General features: G+C 41.2%; 1 protein-coding gene across 1 annotated transcript; it reads right to left on the bottom strand.

Moving 5' to 3' along the window:
- Positions 1–10: 10 nt before the first annotated feature.
- Positions 11–28,000, bottom strand: VPS37B (VPS37B subunit of ESCRT-I). The gene is made up of 4 exons (XM_060785499.2): positions 27,640–28,000; positions 11,350–11,521; positions 9,866–9,948; positions 11–8,355 (listed from the first exon to the last, which is right to left on the bottom strand). The coding sequence occupies exons 1-4, from the start codon at positions 27,742–27,744 to the stop codon at positions 7,864–7,866; spliced, it is 852 nt and encodes a 283-aa protein (XP_060641482.2). The 5' UTR covers positions 27,745–28,000; the 3' UTR covers positions 11–7,863.

Here is a 28,000-nt window from a genome sequence, read left to right as displayed (position 1 = left end):
GTGACAAATGTTTGTACAAAATTTAGGATTTTTTTTAATGAATAATCACTGAAGTCAGTATTTTATAAAAAAAAAACCAGCCAATTTATCAAGGAAAGTGAACCGCTTTGAGTGCTGAAGCTTGTTCTTAAAAGCACATTCTCAACCATTGTACAACACAAAGGAAGCATTTACAAACCTTGTTACATTAGGAATCGTCCTGCTTCCCAAAGTGAAAGGAATTTTGCTAGAACTGTAACTATAGTTTGTTCTGTAGGCAGAATGTTGTTCTGAGAAATATGTGGATACCCTCCATCTGACATTACCTACTCCATGTTCCAACAAATATAGGCCCACTGACATACTATAGTGGCATCCTCTAAGGCTGAAAAATTTACCCCTTTCCCCCCTTGGTACATACAAACCAAGAAATAGGCTATGATTAATGTCAAGGAAGTACATTACAAAAGTCTGCTTTACCACAAACCCCTTCTATGTTTTTAGAAAAGACAGTTAAGATTGCTGTATTTTTTACAGTGGCTATTTCGCTACCAGCAAAACCCTGTTAAGGAAAGATGGCTTTCTTTACTTCAGAGAAGTCTGTGAGTGTGTTTGAATGTCATGTTGAAACACTGCTGTAAATGTACAGAAGAGATAACACTCACCTCTGCAAATCCTATATTAAAGGCTAACACATCCATTCAAGTTCGCCAAGGCAAATTCCCGCAATGGGTTGCCTCCCATTGCCACCCAAGCGCAGTAGTGCAATGACATGACCCAAAGCTGAATCTCTAGCTGTTATCTCCCATTCTTTCTATAGCCAAGCATGGAAGACGGGAGGACACACTCAGGGAGGGATTTTTAAAAAGTAGAAGCTCAGTGAACAAACAAACTGGACAAGCAGAAACATCACAGGGAGTCAGATTAACCAGTGCACCAGAATAATGTTACAACTGAATGGGTCTGGATGTCTCCTCAGGGATCTAGAATGACCCTTTCAAGGTAAGGAACCACCTAGGTAGCTCCCAAAAGGAGCTACCTAGGAATTGGATTTACCTAAACTCAATATACTTCCAGGGAGGACAAACAGTGCCCTGGTCATTCAACCAGTTTTTGGGACACCCACTTGTCAAAAACCACCTGAGCATAGATGTATTTAAGAAAGGGTATCTAATGAAAGCAGAAAGGTTAGACCAAGAAGATATCACTAAGAGGGGCTTTAAGAGAACAAGAAGCAGAGGAAGCTGAGATCGGTATGAAGGAGACAGACTGAGATACCCATTTATGTGATTTTCCCATGGGTTCTAAATACATTGAGTATGTACCATGCCTCAAGTAAAGTTGAAATCGGAGCAGGGCATATAATATAGCTCAGAGTTTCTCAAAATCTTCAACAGATGTTTTGGACTTCAGCTCGTAAGCTGGCTAGGATTTCTGGGAGTTGGAAGGCCAAAACACCTGGAGGAGCAAAGTTTGAGAAATACTGGTATAGGTTATGAATGTGTGGCCCCAGCAGCATGTTCTGTGGCACACAAAGACCCAAGAGTCTCCCTAATTTTAAAATTCCAGTCAAAACGTTGGCCTCCAAACACAAACCCTGTTCCCACTACAAAAGTGGGATGGATTGGGTTCCCTTCCCCCTCACTATTTACAAATTGTGAGACACCACCGTATTGGGAAAGCTTTTTGGAACCTGAAGCAACCTGACATCTTTTGGCATTGCATCAGGAACTATGGGGCCCACTGGGTCTGGATTCAAGGTCTCTGCCTCTCTGGGGCGCCCCACTCCTAGCCTGAATCCACCAGCAGAAGTCTGGCAAGTAGCTGAGCAATGCACAGGAAGGGCCCTCAACTGGTGATTTAATAGTAATCATAGTTTGATGCTGTGCTTTTCAGTGCACTGCCCCGCCTTTAGAAAGATAGCAGCAGCAGACCATCAGAAGTGCTGACATCCTCCCTTGGAGCATTACTTTTTTATAGGGGATATACCTAAAAACCAATGCACACTATAAAAGCAGCTTTGCAGGACAAGGGACATTTTCTAGAGTGGATCAAAAAGAGACTGGCCAAGAACCTTAGGCAGCAGCATAAGCCCCAGGTGGGTAGCTAAGAAGGATCATCAGAAGGAGCCACAGTATTATAATCAGAGTGAAATGTGGCCTGTAAAATGAGCAGTGATGCAGGCTTATTTGTTATCAAGTGGTTGCATTAACTGTTTCAGACTCACTCTTACAACAACTATTGTTTATTACATCTCAATATGCTGTCCACCAAAAATAGTACTCAAAAGTACTTCAACATTATACAGAAAGCAATAAAACTGTCAGAAGCAATAGAGACTGAACACCACACTGCATGGTAGCTCAGTGGGAAGGCAAACTAGTGCCTTATCAGGTCCTTTGTTTGCTGGTAGGAAATAAGACGAATGCTGTGCTAACCAGCATTCCCTCTGGACCCCAGGGAGGCCCTACAATTCCTAACAGAAGGGCAGCTGGCTTCTAGATGATGGACAATTACACAATACCTGAGGGTTTCCCTTGGTATATGATGCAAAACTGAAGACTGTGTCATGTCAAAACCTACTGACTTTCACTTTGAAAATTTCAACTCCCCCAATGAGTTTTATCCTTTTAAATATACCAAACTCACAGGACATTGAGATCCCGTAGAAAACTGAAGGGGTCATACAATCCCTCCGCTGGAAGTGGCTGCATGAAGATCACAGGAAAATAAAGTTTCACAAGTTTTCTTTTATTTAGAGAACTGAGGATGAGACTGTGTTTGCTCACTTCTTCCAAAACAATTATCTGACTAAGAGGAGGAGAAATACAACCTGGATAAGACTCTATCACACCTGGGACCAAAAGACAGGAAGAAAAGGCATACCAAATAATCTTGGCCAGTAATAACTGGGAGGCTGGAAGGTTTTCCATGGCAAGCTTTCAAGTTAGCAGTGACAGCAAAACAAATAGTCTGCCTCCAACTGCTCCTAACACTCTGGTGTCCTGCAACTGATGCCTTTCTTGGGTAGTAATTCCTGGGCTTTGTACCAAAGACGCAGAAGTCCCTTCTGCCACATGCACTTAAAATGGGGGAGAACAGAACAAGTGACAGAACAGAAGGATTTCTTCAAATGTAGAAACAAATTAAAGACAAAAGCTCCTTTCTGCAGTTTAAGAAACAGAAACACCCCACACTGAACACTAAAACGGCTTCACTCCATCTAACACCATTTAAATTTAATTTAATGTTTAACATTAGTTCACAGAACAAACTGTAGCATTCAGGTAGTAGTTTTTAATTAGTAAAATCATACTGCAGGAGTGTTTTCTAAAAATATTATTATAAGCACACTGCTTCTAACCTGGATGGGAGTTACTCTCAACCTTTTCTACTCAATGGCCAGTCCCCATAGACCAGGAAACACTCAAAATACCACCACCCCTTTCTGTATTGCTCACTCAAGTCGGTGGGCCCAGATGCAAATTCTTGTATTTTGCATCGTTAGCAGAAGGAAACCAGACAATACTGGGATATGAGCAGGATGATGACATGACCGTAGGTTAGCAATTCACATTCACCTGTCTGCCGCAGACTTCTACTGCTCCTCTCCCTCTTCCACCAGAAAGAACAACCAGAAATATCAAACAGTGCTTCAATGCAACTCAAAAGAGGCCAGGGGTTCACAGGGGCTGACCAAGCCGCTCCACTGAAATTCAACCCTCCTCCATCAACTGTGGAAGACATCCATTCTGCCACTGTGCTTCCTGGGCTCATACCTACCGATATGCTGTATGTGGTTTTGGCATCCCAACTAACATCCACTGTGAAGATCCTGCCTCCAAAATTTAAACACTTTTAAGTATTTCTTGCACAACATAAAATGTCCCTATTCCAGAAGTTGGAACCCAATTACATTTCACATGAAAACAGGCTGGACTAGCGCTGCTCCATCTTTTTCTGAACAGTCATCCAAGAACAGTTGCCTACCAGAGATCTGTATTCCTCACTTTTACACAATACATACTGACTCATATTTAGCTCCACATCTTCCAGCAATGAGGAGTCCTCAGCAGTTGAGTAACTGCTAAGCTGAAGTCACACAGTTCTCTTTCTTTTCCAATAAGTCACAACCTATCATCCTAAGGCACACATCAGCTCCTGCTCTACCATGACACATTGCTTCTGGGAAGAAAAAATGGCATCAGTTCAGCTGGTTGCAATGTCATTGTCTTCTGCACGCTGCATCCCTGAGCAGTTCAGAAATGTCCCATCTGAAAATAGCGTGAGTTGTTGTCAGGGAAAGAGGCAATCTTCGTACTACAGAAAGTCACAACTTGCATTGTGAAATCCACAGATGGGTTTATGTGCCTCTTATGCTCTTGTAGTATAAGTGGGCAGCTAACCTGAAATTGCAGACTAAGGCTAATGCTACATCATAAACGTGAGTAGCTATAGGGGAATTTTGTGAGGTTGTGACTATGACTCCAAGATAGGGCTCTGTGTCTGTTGCTTCTAATTTGGGAGGTGGCTGGCAAGTGATAGCACCAAGGAAGGTTGCCTGCCACGTAAGGATAGAAAAAGAGCTTTGAATGAGGAGTTAAGAGAAGGAGATGGATATGTTTAGCACCATGTTTGCCTTCAGGGTTTTGACGACACCTTCTCATGCTGAATGAGTAACACCTGTGGCTTCAGGCCTCCCCCGTGACTGAACTTCTAGCACTCATCCGCACCAACAACACACACAAGGTTGAGCACAAGGCCCCTCCTGAAGCTTCATTCTATGGCTCGCTTTGTGGGCAAGTCACTCTGCCCCTCCCACATTTTTAGACAGGAGTGATTCACAGAGGTCCTCTCTGTGTTTTTGAGGAGTCATGGAAGCAGCATCATTTCAAGAACCATTAGGAACAGGAGCTCACAGTCTGCTGGAGGAATTACATTCTCAAAAGCTGCTTCATGAGCTAAGCATGTTCATGACTGACAAACAATCAGAAGCTCAGAAAATCCGAAGGCCAAGTCTGAATCATGTCAGAATGGAATGCATATATACTACTGAGCAAATACTGGCACACTCCAAGTCATTTTTAAAAGAAAAGGTAATAATCTGCTAATCCGCTAAGCACTGAAATATCTTTGATTTGACCAAAGATAGCACAATTCCAAATATATAAAAGGATTTTTCCCTGAATAAAGCAAGGTTTTCAACCAATCCGAAACGTCTTGGCAAAACGAACCTCAGAGTCCTGGATATGAATGAGATCTCTTGCTCCATGGAAAAAATGTGATAGGCCTCCAAGAACATGGCAGCTCACAGATAGGCATCAATGCACATTGAACCTGATTAGTCACAGAGAAATGTCCACATTTAAATTCTTCATAATTCAGTATAAGATTATGGCTTGAAGAAAAAGGCCTCCAGACAAAGTGGCTCGCCTTTTGCTCTGAAGTAATCTTCTCAATTTATCAAAAGGCAGAGATTAAATACCGTGTAGGCTCTTCATGGCTGAACTGAGTCACAAGTTGGCAAAAGCTTAGCTTCTGTCATCACAAAAAGAGCTATCGTTACAAGAAGGCGGAAGTAGTGAAGTAAAAAGCAGAGCATAAAAGGAAACTGGAGAGCAGATATAAATATCTTGATTACCAACCACCAACTGTTGTTTAAATAGAAGTTAAATGACACAATGCACTAAAAGCCTAAAGTTATTCAGGAAAAGAAACAACAACGCAAGCTGATAACCAATGCACTGTTCTAACAGCATCACACTTTTATATTTGTGCTGTAAAAATGCACCTGTTAAAACCTGATCAAAACGTTTCTCTAGAACTTTTGCCCATTTCTCCTCCTCTTCATGAAAAGAGTAGCTACATGAGTTGAAGGAGGCTGCCTCTTGCTTACATTTTATCTTCAAATGTAAGAAGTATTGTAATCCCTTTGCCTGTTACATTTAAGAAATTCACCTTAAATAACTGAGATATTGACTTGCCTGCCACACATCAGGAAAGTGGTCTCAAAAACCAATGACCTGATCATCTTTGCGAAATACCTTGCCTTTTCTTTTGGAAGGGCACGCATGGCGAACGTCCAAAAGACAATAATCTCAATGTAACATTTCCTGAAGGCAGCATCCTAATCCATTTAAACCCAACACTGTCCAAACACCGTATCTTAATCTACTTAAACGCAACACTGCCAAAAGTAGTTAGATGAGAGGCCCAAATTAAAGAGAGACAGTGTTCAAGGCAATCGTCCTATAGGCTATTCGAGAAAGAAGATGGTGCATTTTAACACATTAAACAAATTCAGTTTTGGTCACAATAAGATGTCTAGGTGTGGTGATGGCTGTCTTAAACACAAATAATAATGGATACCATGGGACTACTGCCAATATTGCCCTCTCGAACTTAAGAGTAATTAATACACTAAACTGTTATGATAATGAATTTATCCCTATCCCTTTCTCACTGCAATGGGTTACTTATGCCCCGCCCCTCTGTTCTTAGCAAGCAACAGCTTACGTTTAAAGTATGAAGAGGGTTCTCTCAGCTTGGGACGTGGATTGTTTCCCCTTAAATCTTTCGGCTTTAAAATGACTGTTTGTCACCAAATTAGCTGCCTCCACCCAACTTCTATTGTTCTGAAATACAAGACATTTCTGATTCTCTAAAAGCAATCATCCCTTTACTAGATGAGACTCTTAGAAGGCAATGACATTTTAATTTAGTAGCTGTTTAGCATTCTATCTCAAACCATCTAATAGCAAGAGATTACCCCTGGAAGGATAAGAGAAACACTATCAGATTGAAAAAGGATATTATTACAGACTTTACAAAACAGAGGTATAAGATGTATGGTCTTGTGACTGCTGTTCAACATGGTTCAGTTCCTATTTGTCAGTTCTGTCAATGGTTATGAATGATGGAACTTGCAGTCCAGCACCATTTGAAGGGCCAGACGTTCCTCATATGGAGAAGAGCAAATGCCCTGTGAAGAAAGCATGTGTTCAATCTCAGAAGGGAAAAGGCTTGGAAGTGGATTTCCACAAAGCCAATTTGAGTTGGGAAATGGAACTTTTGCTTAAAGTCAAAAAGTAAAGGAAATATATATACTAAGGAACTAACTAGCTAATTTAGAAAGAAACCACAGGCTAAGCCAGAAAACACCAACTTGCATCTGACAGATTTTGCTTTGCTGTGACACACAAAGTCACTGCAAGCCAAGAATGTTAGGAAAGATTCATGCTGCGGTGAGAGAATCTGAAGAAGACCAAACAAGAGGTATTTAAATCCTGAGGCTTTCTGAAGGACATACTTTACAAGGCGATTCACTGGCAGCAACTGAGTGAAATGAATGTGATTGTATTAGTATAGAAAGAAATTGACTCCCGTATCGGGTCCTATAAACTATGAATTACAAAATTAAACATTGTCTGCATATCACAAGCACCCAAGTCAGCACTAGTGTTGACTGGCCCATTTTGATGTAAGCGGAATGCAGATGGATCAATTACCACTCAAACTACAGAACTTGGATCCTTCTGCAGAACAATTTCGCCATTTCCCAAGTAGGAAAAGGAAGCAGATCCCTGTGGAATGGCAGACCTTCCACACTGGCTGAAATCTCCTCTTAAGATGGAAGCATTTCAGAATTTTCACAATTCAATTGTCCCACTACTGATTTAAACAAAAATTGTAAGTAAATGGAAGAGAAAAAAACCCAGTGACTTTTGCAAGATACACTGACACGCCAGTTCTCAGTCTCAATTTCTTGAACTCTTATGCACATAGCACTGGAGATTTGCCACTATTTAAGTTGCTTCTGAGAGTTAAGGAGTCAAAAGGTCAGCACCGAGACACCTGAGTCAGGATACAGTGGTATCTTCATCTTCACTGTAGGATAAAACCTGGATTCGGCGGGAGACGAGGCGGGGGCCTTTGGGGTAGTGCTGGTGGGTACTGGTGTGCAAATGGAGTTGGGTATCCCGGCTGTGGCATTTGCGTTGCAGGTGGCATTCCTGTTCGTGGGGGAAGTGGAGGGTACGGGACCCCTGAAAAGGGAGCAGCTTGCCCAGAGTTCATTGCAGCTGTAAATGGGGTCGGAAGGCGTCCTGCTGGGGCTGCGGATGCTGCAGGAGGTGGAGGAGGATTGCGACGAGGCACCACCGAAGGAGGGGCATTCGCTTCTGAAGCCTGAAGTCCTGGGGACATCTCTGCTGCTCTTGGCTGAGGCACCAGAGGGAATTTGGGGCCCTTCAGCACCATCTCTTGGAGTTTCTCAATTTTGACTCGCCGTAAGTGAGCCAGCTTTCTTTGGTTTTGATATTCATCAATAAAGGCGTCCAAGGGCACTTCACCATCCAAAAACTTCTCAGCCATGTTCTGTTGCAAAGAATGAAGGAAGCATTAGGAAGGGACATGTTCTGGAAGTACAAACCTTATTCTAACATTGGGATCTATTTATCCCCTTTGTTTCTTATTCCTCAAAGAAGAAAAAATAGCTGGGAACCAGGATACAGTTCTGTAGGACCCACAATAAATGGTCCCTGTGTTCCAATATTTCTGGCAGGTATGGATCTCATCTCTTCTATCTAAAAGATGCAAAGGATTGAACCTAACAACTATTGCATGCAATGTACATCAATCTTCCAACCTGTGGGCTTTCTCTCCTCATGTTTGCTTTCTCTGAAACAGGATCTGCCAGCTGCTCTTTTTATCATGTCTACATGCTACGAATTACTTTCCAATGCTTCTAGTTGACAGGGTCAGGTTGGTGTTTCCCTGTCTATTAGTGAAAGAAATATGCCATGACATAATTTTCCAAATTGGCACCCAAAGTATTCATAGCCACTATGCTAACTAGGGAAGTCCTATCAGGGAACTCCTCAGGCAGCTCCCAAATTCACACTAAACAGAAAGCCAAGGCTTTTAAAGAAGTGATCATGGCAAAGAGAGGCTTTACATCAATTGCTTCAACAAAGAGGACAAACAACAAGCTAGGGATCATCTATGCCAGGGGTCCTCAAACTTTTTAAACAGAGGGCCAGGTCATAGTCCCTCAAACTGTTGGAGGGCCGGATTATAATTTGAAAAAAACATGAATGAATTCCTATGCACACTGCACATATCTTAGTCATAGTGCAAAGAACACTTAAAAACAATACAATAATTAAAATGAATAATACTTTTAACAAATATAAGCTTATTAGTAGGCCTGCTTTTGGCTGATGAGATAGCATTGTTGTTGTTGTTGTTGTTGTGTGTTTTCAAGTTATTTCAGATTTAGGTTGACCCTGAGCGAGGGCCTGGTAAATGACCTTGGTGGGCTGTATTTGGCCCCCAGGCCTTAGTTTGAGGACCCCTGATCTATGCAGTTCTTCTTTACTCCAGACTATCTAGCCTTGGGAAAGACTTGAAACTGAATGGGACAAAGCAGTGAGTGCCAACTCATTCCTTCCACCACCTCTCTCCAATCTGAATCTTCATCAGACATTATGTAAATGCGTATAATAACTTATTTATACATGCACGAGTACTGGCATACTTTTAAGAACAAAAATAAACATTTCTGAAAGTACAAGGCATTCAAGATGACTTATGTAGTTATTTTATATGCACATGCACAACCTTGCACAATACAAGAGACATAGCAAGGCACCCTAAAATCATTAATGCAACATCCAAGGAAACTTCTCCATTTCCACCCTGAGCCTGTGAGTCAGTTTAGCATTTTTATTTAATTTTCATTTTATTTAACGTTTTATTCATTTTTAGTCATCTTTTAGCAGGACAAAGTTCAGAAAGATTGTAATAAACACCCAAAAGGTAAGCCCTGTGAGGCCAAAGGCAGATCAATGTAGGCAATTCATTTCTCTAAGATTCATCTACTGACCTCAGTATCTTCTTCAATCTTAGCCCCTTCTGCCTGAAGAAGTGCTAGAAGCGTTTCCAAGGAAGCATTACTGGATTGTCTGTCTGTAAATGGAACAAAAGAAGCAAAAACTATTGATCAAAGCAGAGATATTAAATATCAAAAGTCCAGATGTCTGAGTTTTAAAAAATAATAAATCAAGAATAAAATACACCAACAGAAGTGCAATTCAGTTATACCGACTTCAGTGTTTAGCTTACACTAGACCTGCCTAAAACTGATAAGGCAAGCATTTGCGGTATTTTCTGTTTCTTAAAAGTAGAGATTAAAATGAATGGAAGGAAGAAATCAGATAAAACAATACTGTGGGAAATGGAAGGGTTGAGATATTTTCCTTAAGTGAGGGCAATGCAGATTCCCACTTCACCTTAACCACTATCATGACTTCAAAGCAAACATATGTCAGAAGGTTTCTTTGTTGTTTTTTTAATTTTTAATTTAAAACAAAATAACATATTTGAACAGATAATAAATGTCTGTTGTAGGCTTACATTATGATAAAATATTTTTATATTATCTATTCATATTCCTTACAGATTCGTTCATATTACATTTTTTTTATTTTTTCTCCCACCTCCTCCCACCACCCTTCCCTACCCCTCCCACCAGTTTTCTCTATATATCTATATCTTTATTTTTAACCACAAACACAACCTTTTAAATCGTTATACAATATCTATGCTGGCTTCACCACCTTCTACCCATTTCGTATAAATTGCCCGTTTCTCTATAATTTCTTGTCAGAAGGTTTCTTTGCTAGAAATAAATCTAATATCTGAGACAATATTCTGACCGCTTTAGCGCTTTAGCGGATAAGAAAATGCTGAATTTAGCCTTCTGTCTTTAATCCAGAGGTCCACTGCAGCTTTGATAAAAGAACAAAACACTAAAGAAGTTAGTTATTTCAGCTGATTTTCCTCTAGCCACACTGAGACACTTAGATAAAATGGTACACTAAATTTGTCTATTTCTAGTCAACATTTTGTATCATTGCATTCTGTCCTTCCCAATACTGAGACAAAGTTTGTAACATCATTTTCCCTACAAACTGAACAAAATGTACCATGGCCTTGATTTAAACCTAAAGTACTGAAATAGTCATCTATGGATAGGCATTGTAGATCATGAATATGTTGCCTCTAACATATTCATGATCTACAATGCCTGTCCATAGATGACTATTTCATTACTTTAGGTTTAAATCAAGGCCAGAGTACATTTTGTTCAGTTTGTAGGGAAAAAAATGATGTTAAATTATGTTACAAACTTTGTCTCAGCATTGGGAAGGACAGAATGCAGTGATACAAAATGTTCAGCAGAAACAGACAAAAGATTTCTGAAGCATGCAAGGTCAAACATGTGGCAAAGACAACTAGGTGACATATCCACTCTCCCACATACAGGAAAAGAAAGAGAAGACTTTGTTGCCACCAGAGAAATATTACCTAGCTTGGTTTTCTTTATCTGATATGCTTCAAAGAGAACTTGGAGATTCTGGTATTTTTGTGTCAATGTAGACTTTAGAGCATCCAGCTTTGGCTGGTATAAGAGATTGCCTTCTGCCAGGCTACGGTTGCTGGCAAGAGTCATGTCCTTGCTGAGCTGAACATTTTGGGCCTGCAAAAGAAAGAGACAAGAGTTAACTACAAAGTCCAATATAGCCATTAGAATGCTTCTAAGATTCCCACTGGTGAGCAAAGGAAGGCCATGGTGAATACCATTTGGATCTTCTTGTCAGCTCCCAATAGATATTGCATGCAGCAAGAGAAGAGGAACAGTGGAACTTTACTGTCTTGGTTGAAAGGATCCTCCAATCAGATCCTGCTGCAACTTGGCCTCCTTGCTTCACCAAACAGCCTGTATTCCAACTGGATGTTATAAAAACCTCCAATTCCAAGAATCATTGCCTGAATTTTCTTCCCTCCCACCTTCTTGTTCCTCCAGTGGCATCTTTATATGCTGAGAAACATATAACAAGCTACTGGGACAAAAAGCCAATCTGGTTTCAGAAATCCAGAATAAAATTCTGGTTCATCTGTAGGCTGTATCTTTCAATGTGTTTGCTAATGCTCCCTCTCTCTCTCTCTCTCTCTCTCTCTCTCCCCCCCCCCCCCCCAATTTAAATTGAAAAGGGGTATGACAGTCTTTCAAATATGAAATGATTCTATCATAAGATTATAAGATACTAAATGGCACTAAATGCCACAGGGTAAAACAGACAAAGGTAATCTATATACAAATCACTGGGTGATACAAAAGATAGATCTGCCATTTGAATCAATTGAAAGAGTGCAATAGGAGGAGATGCCATTTTTAAGAAACACTCCGAAATCCAAACCCTACAGGGAAAGTTGGCTTGGCAGCATCTCACATGCAACTGCATGAGATTGGTATATCAAAGGGGAAATTGTAAGGTCTGAACTCAGTTATTCAGTAGGAATGAACAGGAGGATAGTGTTTCGCCCAGTGGGATAGGGAGAACAAGACCCTATTTCCTCGATTATAGAAATCTGATAAAGAGCTCTTTCTTGCATTCAAACATTAGTGTGGACAAACGTTGTTCTCATAAGAGACTGGATCTCTTTCTTCATGAACACACTTCCCTCCTACAATATACACTGTCACATACCATTTCTTCCAAGCATTCATGCCGCATGAATGTTCAAAGCCAGCTTTCCCCAACTTTGCATCTTCCAGATGAACTCGAATAGAACTATCTACTACGCCAGCTGTGGAACACAGGGATTGTAGTCCAACACATAAGTGGGGGATCAGATAAGGGGAGACTGGTTTTAAATAATGGATTACATAATCAGCATAATAATAAAAAAGACTAGAGCGGGAATCAAAAAGTAAATTCAGGTACCAAACTGTTTTACAACTCCTACGCCATGACCACATGGAATAGAAAAAGCAGATTTTACCTATCTTGGTCATCTGCCCCCGGTGGCGCAGTGGGTTAAACCCACTGAAGACCGACAGGTTGCAGGTTCGAATCCGGGGAGAGGCAGATGAGCTCCCTCTATCAGCTCCAGCTCCTCATGCAGTGATATGAGAAGCCTCCCACAAGGATGATAAAAACATCAAATCATCCAGGCGTCCCCTGGGCAACATCCTTGCAGACGGCCAATTCTCTCACACCAGAAGCGACTTGCAGTTTTTCAAGTCGCTCCTGACACGACAAAAAAAAAGAAGTCATCTGCCTACTTCACAGCAGTAAGTGAGCTATACAGTCAGCAGTGCTGATCAGTCTTTCTTTAATCACCACATGGCAAAAAACCAAGATATTAAAAGACACATTATAATTATCAATTAGTCAGAGTGAGTACCAGCCAGTCCAGTACTGTTGGCAGGCCTCCTGGAAGATAAGATAATAATTAATGGAAGACTAGTGACTGGCAATTTCTAGAAGCATATGCCTGAGCACTGTATAAAATAGGAAGCTTAACAGATGGAATCATTGTCTGATCTAACCAGGTTCTTCTCACATCAAGCCTGACTGAGTTCTCCAGGGAACTTTTAACCTGACATGGTTCACCATAGGATGTTCGAAGTATTCCCCGTACACATCAGCTTTAATGTCTACCTGCTATGACACACAAGATCCTCTTAAGAAATAAAATATGACCATAATCTCTACAGCGACATTGTTCTCTGCATCAATTGCTAATTGTCTTCATGTGATCCACTGCAATTGTCTGCAAAACTTTCCTATGTCATCTTAATTCCTGCCATCAATGCCACCTACTTTTATATTTGGAGCACATGTGTATATACTTATAATGTTCCAATCACAAACCAAAATCAATCAACTATAGATATTTTGGTCCACGAAGCTAAGGTACAATGTAGTGTATCAACTTAGGTATTTCTTTCAGAGAAAATAAATGCTGGCAGCACATATGGCTCATTAAGTCTAGCACATATATGTACAATGGTAAGAGCAAGTTTGTGAAGAAACCCATTTGTAATATCACTTGTTTCCCATGCAAAATGTTATTTTACTCTAACTCCATCGCAATTAACAACTTTATTAAATAAATGACATATAAGCATGACACATTTTCAACAACTTATTTATCCACAACTGATTCAACAATCAATATCCAGGAGTGAAAATTGATGTGAAGCTTTCTGGTGGGACCCACTTAAGTAGCAATGAGTTCAAATTAAACACTGGACTTTGACCAAGCCATTTTGTATCCCACCCCAGGAGAAAGGTGAGGTATAAATATAAAGATCAGTAAGTAAACAGGAGCCCCCGGTGGCGCAGTAGGTTAAACCCATGTGCCGGCAGGACAGAAGACCAACAGGTCGCAGGTTTGACTCCGGGGAGAGCACGGATAAGCTCCCTCTGTCAGCTCCAGCTCCCTACGCGGGGACATGAGAGATGCCTCCCACAAAGATGGGAAACATCAAAACATACAGGCATCCCCTGGGCAATATCTTTGCAGACGGCCAATTCTCTCACACCAGAAGCAACTTGCAGTTTCTCAAGTTGCTCCTGACATGGAAAAAAGTAAACAAACAAATAAAAGTAGGCTGTTTAGCAATGTTATCTGCAAACAGCAATGGTTTTGTCCTGGCTATCCTCCCATGAATACTATTCTTATTCAGTCTTCTTCTGATCACTGAGTCACAAGCATTCCCATAAGCAGAAGTGAGAGGGGCAGGCAGATCTTTGGGTGCTGAAGTTCTTTGTAACTTCCTGGATATTGTGCAAGCTAGTTCGTGGAGATATTTTAGTAAGATGACTTTGCCTGGGGAGAATGCTTGTAGCCTTAACCTTCTCTGCCTGTAGATTGTCTGACGGTGGAAATACTTCCTAGACATGGCTTTCTAGACTAATGAGCAGCAATGACTGCTTTTCTGATGTCTTCTGATTGTGACATGATAGAATTACAAAGAACAGCAGATCACGTTCATGCTGCTTCTGATCCTAATTATTTAAGCACCTGATTCAAATTTCAGGCATACCTCAGTTAACAAAATAGATGTGTTCTTGGACATTACTTCTTTAAAAAAAACACCATGTTTGGTTCCAGAGGTAGAAATATCATGGAAAGAATAGGAATAGGTTGCTACACAACAAAAAAGAAAAGTAACTTGAACAAGTTCCACTTATATTTTTATTCCAAACTAACAGTAAGGAATCAGATTGAGCAAACACCTGACCTTTTATGTACTCACTTGTCTGTTTAATTTATATCAGCTATCATTTTATTCCATAAGACAGAGAATTGTTACTAACAACCCTATTGGAGATTTGAGAAACAACTGATTCTGATCTTGGCAAAACTCTGGAAATATCCAGATTTAGAACTCATAAACCTTCTCCTTGTAGAACTATTTACCATGCCATAAATCAACGAAGTCAGAGTGTTCTCACAAATGGTCTCCATGTATATAGGACTAGGAACTAAATTGTAATAGATTTATCGAACCTAATTATATTAGAGATGTTTTTCCAGAAAGTATTACTAATTAATAGTTTTAAACAGTTGGGACGGTATACAGTGTTTGTTTTAATCTAGAAGTTTGTGTCAAAGGATCAACCAACCAACTTTGGAATGAACACTGCCAAGTCTTCAGGGGGAGGAATACCTGGCAGAAGTAGCCTCCTGCCTTATGTTGCTGATGTGAATGAACACTATTGGATACAAGCCTTATTGTGCGCTGTATGGCAGATTTATCAAACCTGGCACGTAGCCACAGAAATGTACAAAGAACACATACAGTCTTGGATTAGAGAAACACTGAAAACTGAGACGAAAGACGGCAAGCAGAAAAAGATTTTCCCAGAGCAAAAATGAGAAACTAACTACTATGCAAAATCCCACTATGGAGGGATATAATTAGTCTTTTATCGAATATTAGATCCTATAATTTATGAACCAAACACACAACATAAATTCTGTCTGCTTTTGGAGTCCTTTTTCTCACAATTGAGGAAGACACTGATACTTGTTACAGCCAACTTTATGTATCCAAAGGGATAACTCACAGTTTGCATCATAGTTTGGAAAAATGTCATAAATAAAACACAAAAGACACTTTCCTGCATTTCTCTTCCCTGCATCCTGGTAACATATCATCCTAATTTCTGATTTTATTATACTGTATCTTTTCCTTCTCGTATTCTGCATCACTGGCCTCTACTTTCACCAAAAAAAGTGCTTGGTACAATGATTTTAGGACACTGGCTAAGTTGTGTGAAGAAGTTGACCACAGTATTCTGAGTTATGATTAACAGTAAAGGGAGAATGTATTGTCGAAGGCTTTCATGGCCGGAATCACTGGGTTGTTGTAGGTTTTATCGGGCTATATGGCCATGGTCTAGAGGCATTCTCTCCTGACGTTTTGCCTGCATCTATGGCAAGCGTCCTCAGAGGTAGTAAAGGGAGAGCTCTGAGTATGTCAGTGTATATAATATGGTATATAACTGGTCAAGATTACATTACTGAATGACAGACTGAGATCTCTCTATATAGGGTAAGATATAAATATTTAAAATAAAAATAGAGAAAGGACACAGTCAAAACCAGTCTTTCTAAAGAATGACATTCAAAATATTGCAAGATCTTTAACTCTTTTAATTCTATATTAAGATTTCTATTTAACAAGCTCAAGTGTGTGTTTGCATAAAACAACAATACATTCATCGGGGAGAAGGATACAGATTTTTTTAAAAATAGAGGCCAAAGTTTGGAACAAATTAAAGAATCCCACCTGTCTTACAAACAAAGCAACTGTTCACAGAACGGCTAGACTGCTTAGAACATTTGCTGTAAACAAAAGGATTTACATTCAACTCCCAAATACTCTCAGAGGCAAAATCCTTCTAAACTTTTTCCAGACAGAAGAGGGAATGCTTCTCTCATTTATGGTTCCATTAATTTTGTACTGAAGCTTTAATAACTATATTTATATAACATCCACATTATGACTCAGAGGGAAGGATTAAGCACGTCAATAGCAGCAGCCTGGAATCAAGACAAATTAGAAACTACAAGCCACGTCACATGTCCCAAACCGGTTAGGCTCAAATACTACAGGAGCATGCCTTTATACCAGGGGTCCCCAAACTAAGGCCCTCCAAGGTCCTTTACTGAACCCTGCTCTTAACTTTAGACTTAGAATCACCCTATGTCTGAAATGATTCGAAAGCACACAACAACAACAGCGATCCTAATTAACTTGATTCTCTCATCAGCCAAAGCAGGCCCACACTTCCCATTAAAATACTTGCACGTTTATGTCGGTTAAAATCGTTCTTCATTTTAAATATTGCATTGTTCTTTCATGAGTTTTTTTGCAATAGAAATAAGATATGTGCCGTGTACATAGGAATTCATTCATATCTTTTAAAAAAACAACTATAGTCCAGCCCCCCAACAGCCTGAGAGGCAGTGAACCAGTCCTCTGCTTAAAAAAGATCCCTGCTTTATATCAAGCAAATAAGCCCAATTGTCTCTGATAATGATTGTTGTGTTGACAAGAAACTAGTTTACATAAGAAAGATAGGAATACAGTGGTATCCGCTGAGGTTTGCTTCCAGGCCCCTCCATGGGTACTTAAATCCATGGATGTGTAAGTCTCATTATTATGTTGTACAAATGGGGTAATGAAATGATGTCCCGTATATAAAATGGCAAAACCAAGATTTGCTTTTGGCTGGGGGGATATTTTCAAGCCATGGATGGTTGAATCTGTGGATGCAGTCTTCGTAGAAAGGGCCAATTGTATGTAATTTTGATGTATAGCTTTGAAAGTTGGGCAGTGATATAGTTGATAGGAAGACAAGCAATTCATTTGAAAGACTGTGATGGAGAAAACTTTTGAAAATACCATAAAAAGACAACAATTTGATCACAGAGCAAAGCAAGCCTGAATTCTCACAAGAAGACAAAACCACTGAACTGAAGCTGGCATGAGACAATTACTCTCAGGGAAAGATAATGCTTGATAAGTTGTAAAAGAGGAAGGCTGCATCACAGATGGAAGGAAGCCACGGATGTCCTATGTTTCCAAGACCTGAGCAGGTTTGTTGATGACCGGGCCTCTTGGAAGTTGCTGATTTTGAAGCACTGCCATAAGTCAAAGCTGACTTGACTGTAAACCATCACAAATATTTCAAAGTTCAACAAGCCTGGCTTTTAAATTGAACTATTGTAACATGACAAAATGAACCAGGGCAGACCTAAATTAATCCTAATCATCTAAACAAGGTATGGGCAATCCCAGGCCCCGAGGGTGGGGGGGGGGGGGTGTGTGGATGCAGCCCCTTGGCCTCTTTTTTCAGGCCTTCCTCTCTCTCACCACCCTATCCTTCCTTCCTTCCCTCTTTCCTTCCTCCTCCCCTATCTCTTTCTCCCTCCCTCCTTCCCTTGCACCCTTTCATCCTTCCTTCCCTCTTTCCTCCCTCCTGCCCCCTCTCTCCTTCCTTCCTTCCTTCCTTCCTTCCTTCCTTCCTTCTCTCCTCTCCTCCCTCCCTTCCTTTCCTCCTGGGGGATGCTTAGCTGGGAGAAGAGGAGGTAGAGAGGGACATGACAACCACGTTTCAAGATTTAAAGAGTGTCCCATTGAGGAGAATGAGGAACAGGGGGGAAACCGACTTTCTGCTGATCTAGAGACCAAAGCACAAGAAGGGAGCAATGGTTTCAAATGGCAGGGAAAGAGATTTGACTGAAAAGATTAGGAAGAACTTTCTGACTGTAAGAGCTGTTGGAGAGTGGCATAGACTGCCTGGGAGTGTGGTGGAGTCTCCTTCTCTTGGGGCTTTTCCACAGAGGTTGCCTATTGGGAGTGCATTGATTATGCCTTCTTGCATGGCAGGGGGTTGGACTGGATGGTCCTTGAGGGTCTCTCCAAGCTCTAGGATTCTATATCCAGAGTGGGCATTATGGAGTTTCATGGATACACTTTTTCTCTCCTGTCCACCATCTCATCCTGACCAAAGCCAACTCTTTTGGTATCCAGACATTTCCCATCTTTCCTTCACTTTTTGACTCCAAAAGAAAAGAGAAAGGTGAGGGCAGGGAGAGGACTTGGGGAGAACTCCGCTCTGGCCCACCCACCTCGCTCCGGCCCGCCATGCGGCTCCCAAGTTAAAACGTTTGCCCATGCCTGATCTAAACCATCAAGAAGTGTGAGCCACCCCACTCAATGGCTATTTACAATTTTGCAGCTGTTCTCAATGAGTTCCAACTTCTAGTTCTATATCAGTGAGAAATGGAGTACGAAAAAGTGTGCGTGCAAGGTCCAACTGGGGACATTGCAACATGCCATCTCCCTTGTCATGGAGCATATGGCACACCAGCTGACAGCGCTGCATTCTGGTTTGCTTCAGAACACTCTTAACAAAAAGTCAATACATTAAGAAACCTGGCTCTCTTCTTTCCTCTTGGAAGCCATAGCGATTCAAAGAGTTTTAATGCACTTAGATAGCAGTCCTAGGTTTATTTTAGAGCAGAATGGGAGTCTGGGTATTTTCACTGCAGGTTATGATTAAGTAATAACCTTATTAAATAACTAGCAGCTGCCAGATGGAGCTCTGACCTTCCACTATCCCGCAAGTATTTACTTTCTTTTGCGTTCTGAAGGGAGAGTAGAGAAAGGGAGAACTGATGGATAAAATCGCCAATTTCTTCCACCACAAATTACCAGATAACTGCAAGACAGTTCTTCACATGCAGAGTTTGCCAAGTTTAGCCATAGGAAATAATGCCTGTCCACAGGGTACAACTAAGGGTACAACTACAAATATCTTCTGAAATGAGATATCCAAAATAAGACTAATCCCAAACACTCACCACAATCTGGCAAATCCAGTTATAATCATGATCTTACTTTGGCAGATGCTACAGCAAGGAATTCTGTCAGCATTTCCATTTCACTTTTTATACAAAGAGGGGATTCAGAAACACTCTTATTTACTGGGATAGCAATTTTTAAAGATTAATTCCGACTTTTCAAAAACATATTCTAATATCCCAGTACTAAAGCTCTACAATAGTAAACAAAAACTTAGATATAACTCTGACATCCGCAAAAAAGAGTGGTGCAAATGATTCTACAGAAAAAGTTTAATCATCCTGAACTGTGGTTTTTTATAAACATGTGGATCTGTAAGTTAGTTTCTAACGTGACATTTCTTATTGCTTCTGGATGAAGTCAAGTCCTCCACAGCCTCAACTCAATTCAACATTTCTCTCTGCTTTTATACTCCAAAACATTCATAGAATCATAGAGTTGGAAGAGAACACGTAGGCCATCTAGTTCTTTTGTCATGCAGGAAAAGCACAACCAGAGCACCTCCAACAGATGGTCATCCAGCCTCTGTTTAAAAGCCTTCAAAGAAGGAGCTTTCGTCAGACTCTGAGGCAGTGAGTTCCACTGTTGAACAGCTCTTCTCATGGTCAGGAAGTTCTTCCTAATGTTCAAATGGAATCTCCTTTCCTGTCATTTGAACCCATGGCTCCAAGGCAGCAGAAAACAAGCCTATCCCTCTTCTTTATGATAACCTTTCAGATATTTAAACATGGCTCTCATATCTCCTCTCAACCTTCTCTTCTGCAGGCTAAACAGACCTAGTTTTTTAAGCCGCTTCCTACTGAAAGGTGTCCTGTTTCCTGCTTCGCATGTCTGGAACAGCCTCCCTTACTATCTCTCACTTCTTCCAAACCCTGCAAGCTTTTGATGCTCTACTGGCTTCTTCAGACAAAGGATGTTTAAAAATCATAACAGAGAAGTAGAGTTATGAAAGTGAAGTCACAGGCCTACGTATTTTACCAGATGCCGTTTCCATCATAGTTTAGTCATTCTAAAAATTTCAATACAGGTAAAAGCCACACTCCCTATTGTGTTGAAATGTTATCACCTATCTTTTATTGCTTTTTGTCCCTGTTTACCACATGGTCAGGAAAGGGGGTGCAGGCCTGTGACTCTACCATCCTCACTTTACTTCTCTTTTGCCTGATGAAGCAGACAGGAGCTGTATTCAAAACACATCTGAAGAGTGCCCAAGATAACAAGAGTGAAAAGGTATGGGATATTGACATTCATAACAATGCCTGTTGCATGGCTCATTCTAGGGAAATCTCACCTTAACCCTATGCAATGAGAGATCTGGGGACAGAACAGAAGTTTTTATTTGTTAGATATAGGCTTTTCCTAATTGTCTAACCACAAGAGAAGAGAGAAAACCAGCCTGTAGTTATAGGCATATTTAATTAGTAGCCTTAAAACCTAATTTCATGTTGGCAAAGAGAACATGACCACATTCATAGTAAAGCTGGAGAACAGTGCTATGGAGCCAAAGAATCTGGGCGTCTATGAGGCTTTTTCCCTTTTGAAAGCAGTTTGTGAGAACACAAAGGACATTATGAAAACATGATCACAACTGAATTGTTCTGTAGTCAAATATTTCATACCACAACTTCACATTGCACAGATTACAATTTTATTTTTATTGTGAAGTGTATCATTTTGTAACAATGCAAATATATATATATTGATGTGGGACTTCTAACTTATTCAAGAAGAGAAATTTCTTGAATGCTTGTTTTCAGGATCACCCCCCCCCCACCAAAATTAACAAATAAAATCTGACACTGGCACCTAGAAATCCAAAATATCCACATTTACCTCTAGACGTGGATGATATTTATCAGATTTCCCAAAATGTGGGTAGCAATGCTAAACAAATAACTCTCTCTCTCTCTCTCTCTCTCTCTCTCTCTCTCTCTCTATATATATATATATATATATGCATTCTGGCAAATACTAATACTCTATCATTGAAAGAATACAAGTGGCACCACAGCTGTCAAGTGGAAGGAGGGTCAATATGCTATAGCTTTTTCAGAATAGCCCCTCTGCCCCACACTGGTTTTCAGCCCTCTCTCCTATCAATCTCCCCCCTTCACAGGCCACTGAGTCCCTACTGGGTTGTTTACTCATCTCAGTTTTGCAAAGTCTGAGCTTCAATGTTGTATAGGGATGATATCATTTTGGTTATACATGGATAATTGAGTTTGCTCTTAGTATATATAGTAATACTGAGCATCCAGAATAAAAGTAAAGCACAGACGAACATGTCAGGGAGCATACTTACATTTCACCCCTGCTCAGACTCGGCATATGCATTAAGTTAACAGATCTGTATATAAAAGCTGAAAGAATGCAAGCCTTCAAACTTTTGTATACCTCACTAATGTATTATTTTTTCATGAAGAACTATGAGAAAACCATAGCGACATCCTTATAGTCTTGAAAACAACAAACTATCAGTAAGCTTGATACAATCTTAGCTGCAAATTATAGTTTCTTCAGTTTAGCAAAACTGCTTTTCAGACCTGTAGTCTAGGCATTCATCCTGTTAACAGGCTGGTTTTGAGGTTCTATATACTATGGTTACTAAGGAATGGCTAGAAACTCAAGATCCTCCCTCCCTTTATGAATTCCAGACAACAAAAGACCACAGAGCCAAGCAGCAGAGATTTCTATGGGCTCAGAAGTTCTTTATTTGACCAGTGGCTGCATTAAACCAAGTAATTCAGAAGTAAGTGGGAGGAAAATGTTGGCACGACTTGTGTGCGTCTCAAAACTGGGAAGGTGAGAAAGTCACATGCTGGAAAGGTGGGGATTTGCTTAATTAACAAAGTTTAAATTTACTAACTTGGGAGAAGCTTAAGAGAGGGGTCTTGTTTCATTTTCAAAGATCTTAAAGGGGAATTGTATTTAAGAAGAATTAAATTTCTGTCACTTCTTTCATACTTTTCATGGTTTCAAATACAAGGAAATCAACAGAAGAAATGCTTGCAAATCACCTGACTGTTCCAAAGCAATTGTTGAGCAACAGTTTTTTGCTGCTGGGTAAAACATGACAGAACAATGCTCAGACCAAAGGGGAAGGAGAGGGCCCACCTTTTGGAACACTTCCCCTTAAGTATGAAAATCCTGGGAAGAGGCAAGATTTAACTAACATTGAGACAGGCCTGGGGATGGTGAGGCTGTAGATTTTAAACACACAATAATATTAAGACTGAAGAGGGGGCTGAAAAGTCATACTCCATCTGTCACTGAAGCAAGCTGAAATTAACAATGAATCCAAGCTTCCCTCGTGGAACCGAGTTACCAGATGTCCTTCCTTTTAAGGGAGTGCCTCTTTTCATAAGACACATGAAAGCTGTACAGAGCCATAATGGGTGCCTCCCTCTTTTCAAAACCTCTCGGGCCAGGGTTTAAAGTTTTGATAAGGGTGTGCCAGACCCATGAAAGAGGAGTGCATGTGTCTGCTGCACAGGAGGACTAAATGTAGAGACAGGCAAACCTCTGTGCTGTTTTCTTTCCATACACTCAGAAACTGTCTGTGTAGGAGGCTTCCAAGTCTCTGCTTCTCTCTCCCCCTTCCCTCACCTACCCACACAACACAGCACATGATTCAAAACTGACATTCTCCCTATCTCGGATTGTGGGCTCATTTGTCATAAGACTGCTTTACTGACATCTCCTGCTGGGCATATGGATCCTATTCTCATCTTTTGCGGAGGTAAAGGGTGAAATAGCTGCCTTAGAATGGAAGGGCCACAGGAAAGTCCTAAAGGTAAAGGTTTTCCCCTGATATTAAGTCTAGTGATGTCCGATTCTGGGGGGTGGTGCTCATCTCCATTTCTAAGCCAAAGAGCCAGCGTTGTCCATAGACGCCTACAAGGTCATGTGGCCAGCATGTCTGCATGGAACGCTGTTACCTTCCCGCCGGAGCGGTACCTATTGATCTACTCACATTTGCATGTTTTCGCACAGCTAGGTTGGCAGAAGCTGGGGCTAACAGCGGGAGCTCACCTCGCTCCCCAGACTCAAACCGCCAACTTTTTGGTCAGCAAGTTGAGCAGCTCAGTGGTTTAACCCGCTGCACCATCAGGGATCCATAGGAAAGCCATAGAGAGACCATAACCGTCTCAAGTTGGCTTTAATATTTCACAACAAGGAGCAAACTTCAAATCAAATCAAATCCTTTAAAGATGAAAACGTACATGGAGATAACATCCCAGCACACAGTCCCAACTCTTTCACCAACAGGCAAGGGTCCATAGCTCAGTCTTGACAATGTTCGGTCCAAGTAGTAAAGGGAAGTGAAAGAAAGTGGAAGGAGGAAGCTTGGTTCCACTGATCCTGGCAGCCACATTTCCCACCCCAAGACATTATTATGCCTTCATATATCAAGTGAAGCTTTGGGAGTAATGCGGAATTCAAAGCAACCCGGGGGGGGGGGGGGGATAATGTAGTTAAGCCTTTTTCCTAATTCCCAAATCCTAATTTGTAAAGCAATGGGGATGAAAGGGAAGATAATTTACCTTTCTTACCCTCCAAAAGAAGGTAAAGATGAGGGGCACTCTGCTGGGGAGATTGTGGATGTAATTTGGGGTTTTAAATGCAATTTTAATTGTATTTATAGCCACACACTATTTTTTTAAATGCATTTGCTTTGTTTTACAGTGTAATTAGATTGTGAGCTTGTTAGACACCTTGAGTCCGCACAAGGAGAAAGGCAGGGTATACATAAAGTTAATATAATGATAACAACAACAACAAATACTAGCAAGGTAAAAGCAGCATATGTTTCACTTGCTTCAGCTGCTGTCAGGCCAAGCCATTCAATCCCCGTGTATATTTGCCCGCAATTAAGCTACGCTAAAGACACAGGGATTTACTTCTGAGTCTATTCACGATGACTTAAGACGAAATACTGAAATACTCGAGGTGACACTGTTGGAGGAACCTGAGGGTACATCTCCATGGTAGTCAATGCTACTTGGCCCCACTTTAACTGTGATGGCTGCGTGTGATGGATTGATGGGAGCTGTAGTTTTGCTAAGCCTCGAACCTCCTTTGCCCAAGAATCCTGGTGCCTCACCAAACTACAAACCCCATGATTCCATAGCGTGGAGCCATGGCAGCAGTGTCGAACTGCATGAATATTACAGTGGAGATGCAGCCATAATCTTGGGGATCCAATGTACGGTTGTAAACCTGAATCCTGTACACACATATACATAATAACATATACATATTATATTTGTCCCTCAACTCTGGAACTCCCTGCCCAGGGGAGCCAGAATGGCCCCATTCTCCCTCCTATCCTTCAGGCAGCAGATTAAAACTTTTTTTATTCAGGCAGGCTTTTAAATAAGGTTTTTAAGATCGTCAGGGGATGCTGTGATTTTATTTGCTTTTATAGTTTTAACCTGAATTGTTTTCAGATTAATGACGTTTAATACTGTTTTAATATTTGTATATTTAAGTTGTATTGTAATGCTTTGAGTTATGAGATGCTTTGAATCTCCACATGGAGAGAAAAAGTTGGATGTAAATAAGAGTAACATATAAAATTCAGATTTACTTACAAGGACTACAACCGTGCATTGGATCCTCGAAATTAATATGTGTATGAGAGTGTGTGTGTGTACACACACACACACACACATACACATACACACACACACACACACACACACACACACTTCTTACCTGCCTCTCCTCATGGCTCAACGTGAGTTACAAAAAATTATAATACACACACTAAAATGTACCTATGCAATTTATCCATCAGCCCTATCCTCACAATTGTTTTCTGCACCAGTCCGCCCACCCATGTCCAGAAATGGATTGTTACCGCAGAGCTCATTCGTTGTTGGTATGATGTTTGCTTTTATTTTTTTATAATGCTGTTGTTTTATTTTGTGTTATATATTTTAATGTGTTATATTTTAACCATGCTGGTTTTGGGCTTGTCCTCATGTAAGCTGCCTCGAGTCCCTTTGGGAGGCAGGGTACAAGAATAAAGTTATTATTATCATATTATTACCTCCATAAAATTGCATACCAAGACGTACCTCTATGAAATACATATTAGAACAGAACAAAATAGAGATTAAACAAATGACATGCATTAAAATTCATGTTAATGTTTAAAGACTGTCTGGGTAGGCCTGCCAGAAGAGACAGGTCTTCACTTGTGTCTTAAATTCCGACAGCTGATTTAGCTGTGGGAGCTCCACCAGCAGGTCATTCCACAACCTTGGGGCGGCCAATAAAAAGGTGTTCCTCTGGGTGGCGGTTGCCAATTGAGTTCTGGCTGGTTGGAACAAATGCCCCCCTCCCCCCAGAAGACCAAAGTGTGCAGGGCAGATTATCCGGGAGGTGATCATTTAGGTAACCTGGACCCAAACCATGCAGGGCTTTAAAGGTCAAAACTATCACCTTGCACTTTGCCCAGAAACTAATTGGCAGCCAGTAGATAGGTGTAATATGTGTATGTGTGTGTGTGTATATATATATACACACACACACACACATACATATATATACACACACATATACATACAGAATTCGGATTTACTTACAAGGGCTACAACTGTGCATTGGATCCTCCATATACATACATACACACACACACACACACACACACATATATATATATACTCCAAACATAATAAAAAGAACAAACGCACATACTGCAACAACACCAACATTAGCAGCAGCAAACAACAACAATTATGTCAACAACAAGACGACAGCAGGGAAGGGGGCCAGTTCTTGGATGCTTTTGAGTGCACAGGGTGCAACGGGATGGGCGGTAAAGTCCAACTGGGACATCATACAACGGAAACAACATGATGAGTTCTTGGCATTGGTTTGGAGCCAATATGCATATGTAATATATCAGCCCCCCCCCCCCCTTCCTGACCTTCAGGAAAAGCCTAAAGACGTGCATGTGGGACCAAGTGTTTGGTTAGTAATCTACCAGTGCAATAAGAGAATATGGATTAGTGCAATGACAACCTGGAGTGGCCTCGCACTATGATATTGGATTATGTGATTTTAAATAAGTGGTTTTAAGGTTTCGTAAGTTTTTAATTATTGTTTTAATGTATATGTTTATTTTACTATCTCTGTCCATATAGCATCGAATTGCTGTCTATATATGAGTGCTCTAAGGGGTGAGATGAGTGGGGTATAAATATGGTGTGATATACACACATACAGAATTTGGATTTACTTATAAGGACTACAACTGTGCCTTGGATCCCTAAGATTTATGTATGATTTCTATTTGTATCTTCAAACTGTTCAGCAGACTAAACCCCAGGTGAGTCTGAAGTTTTCCCGAACTGGATTCTGGTTTTTGTTTGTTTGTTTGTTTTTAGCAAGACACCTTGTTCTTCTAACAAGGACACAGTAAACTTTTGGCTGAGAAACCCCAAAACATATTAAATATGTTTTTTTTTTTTAGTTTTTGAGATCGCTCATCTTTCCCTTCCAAACTTTGCTCCAGCAAACCCTGCTTGGGCTTCTGGGCGACGAAACCAGCGGTGACAGTCTTCCTCAATCAAAAATGCCCCAAACTCTGAAGGCGAGGTGATTATTACTATTATTACGCGATAAATTAATCCAAGAAGAACTACCAAGAGTTTCGATCTTAGTTGCAGCCCTAACTCCACTGAAGTCGCTGAAGTGAAGGTGGCTTCTGAGAAATGTCAAGATAAATTGGACTTCAAGAGAGGATTAAAGCGAGACTGAGACTCAACGTCAATAGAATGGTGAACAATAGGGAAGAAGGTGGGGAGGAGGAAAGCCTCTCGGAAAGGACGGGTTTCCCAGAAAACCAGGCCAGGGCTGTCCCACTCCTGAGAGAGGGCTGACCCCCCCGCCCCGCCGCTCCCCCGCCTTACCTCTTCCATCTCGAGGGCCATGTTTTGGAGCTGCTCCTCGTCCTCCAGGAGCTCGTTGAGTTGGTGGAGGCTGAGGCCCTCGAGGCGCCGTGCGTCCACTGCCATGGCGGGGGGAAACCGAGGCGAAGCAGCCCGGCGCGGAGAGACGACACACAGCGAGCTCCTCTCACTTCGCTTCCCCTCCGTCGACTGGCGCGCTCTTCGCGGCCCCTCCCGCCTCCCTGGGCACTCCACCGGAAGTGCCGCGGCGGCTCTTCTCGGGGACCTCCTCTCCTCCCTCCCCTCCTTCGCTCCCTCGGCACCAGGTAGGGGAGGGAGCGAGGAGAGGAGCAGAAGGGGAGAGAGCGCCGACGCCGCGCCT

The sequence above is a fragment of the Anolis sagrei genome, chromosome X (genome assembly GCF_037176765.1).
Source record: "Anolis sagrei isolate rAnoSag1 chromosome X, rAnoSag1.mat, whole genome shotgun sequence".
NCBI classification, from domain to species: domain Eukaryota; kingdom Metazoa; phylum Chordata; class Lepidosauria; order Squamata; family Dactyloidae; genus Anolis; species Anolis sagrei.
The sequence above is the reverse complement of the archived record's forward strand: the minus strand, read 5'-3'. Positions and strand labels throughout refer to the sequence as shown.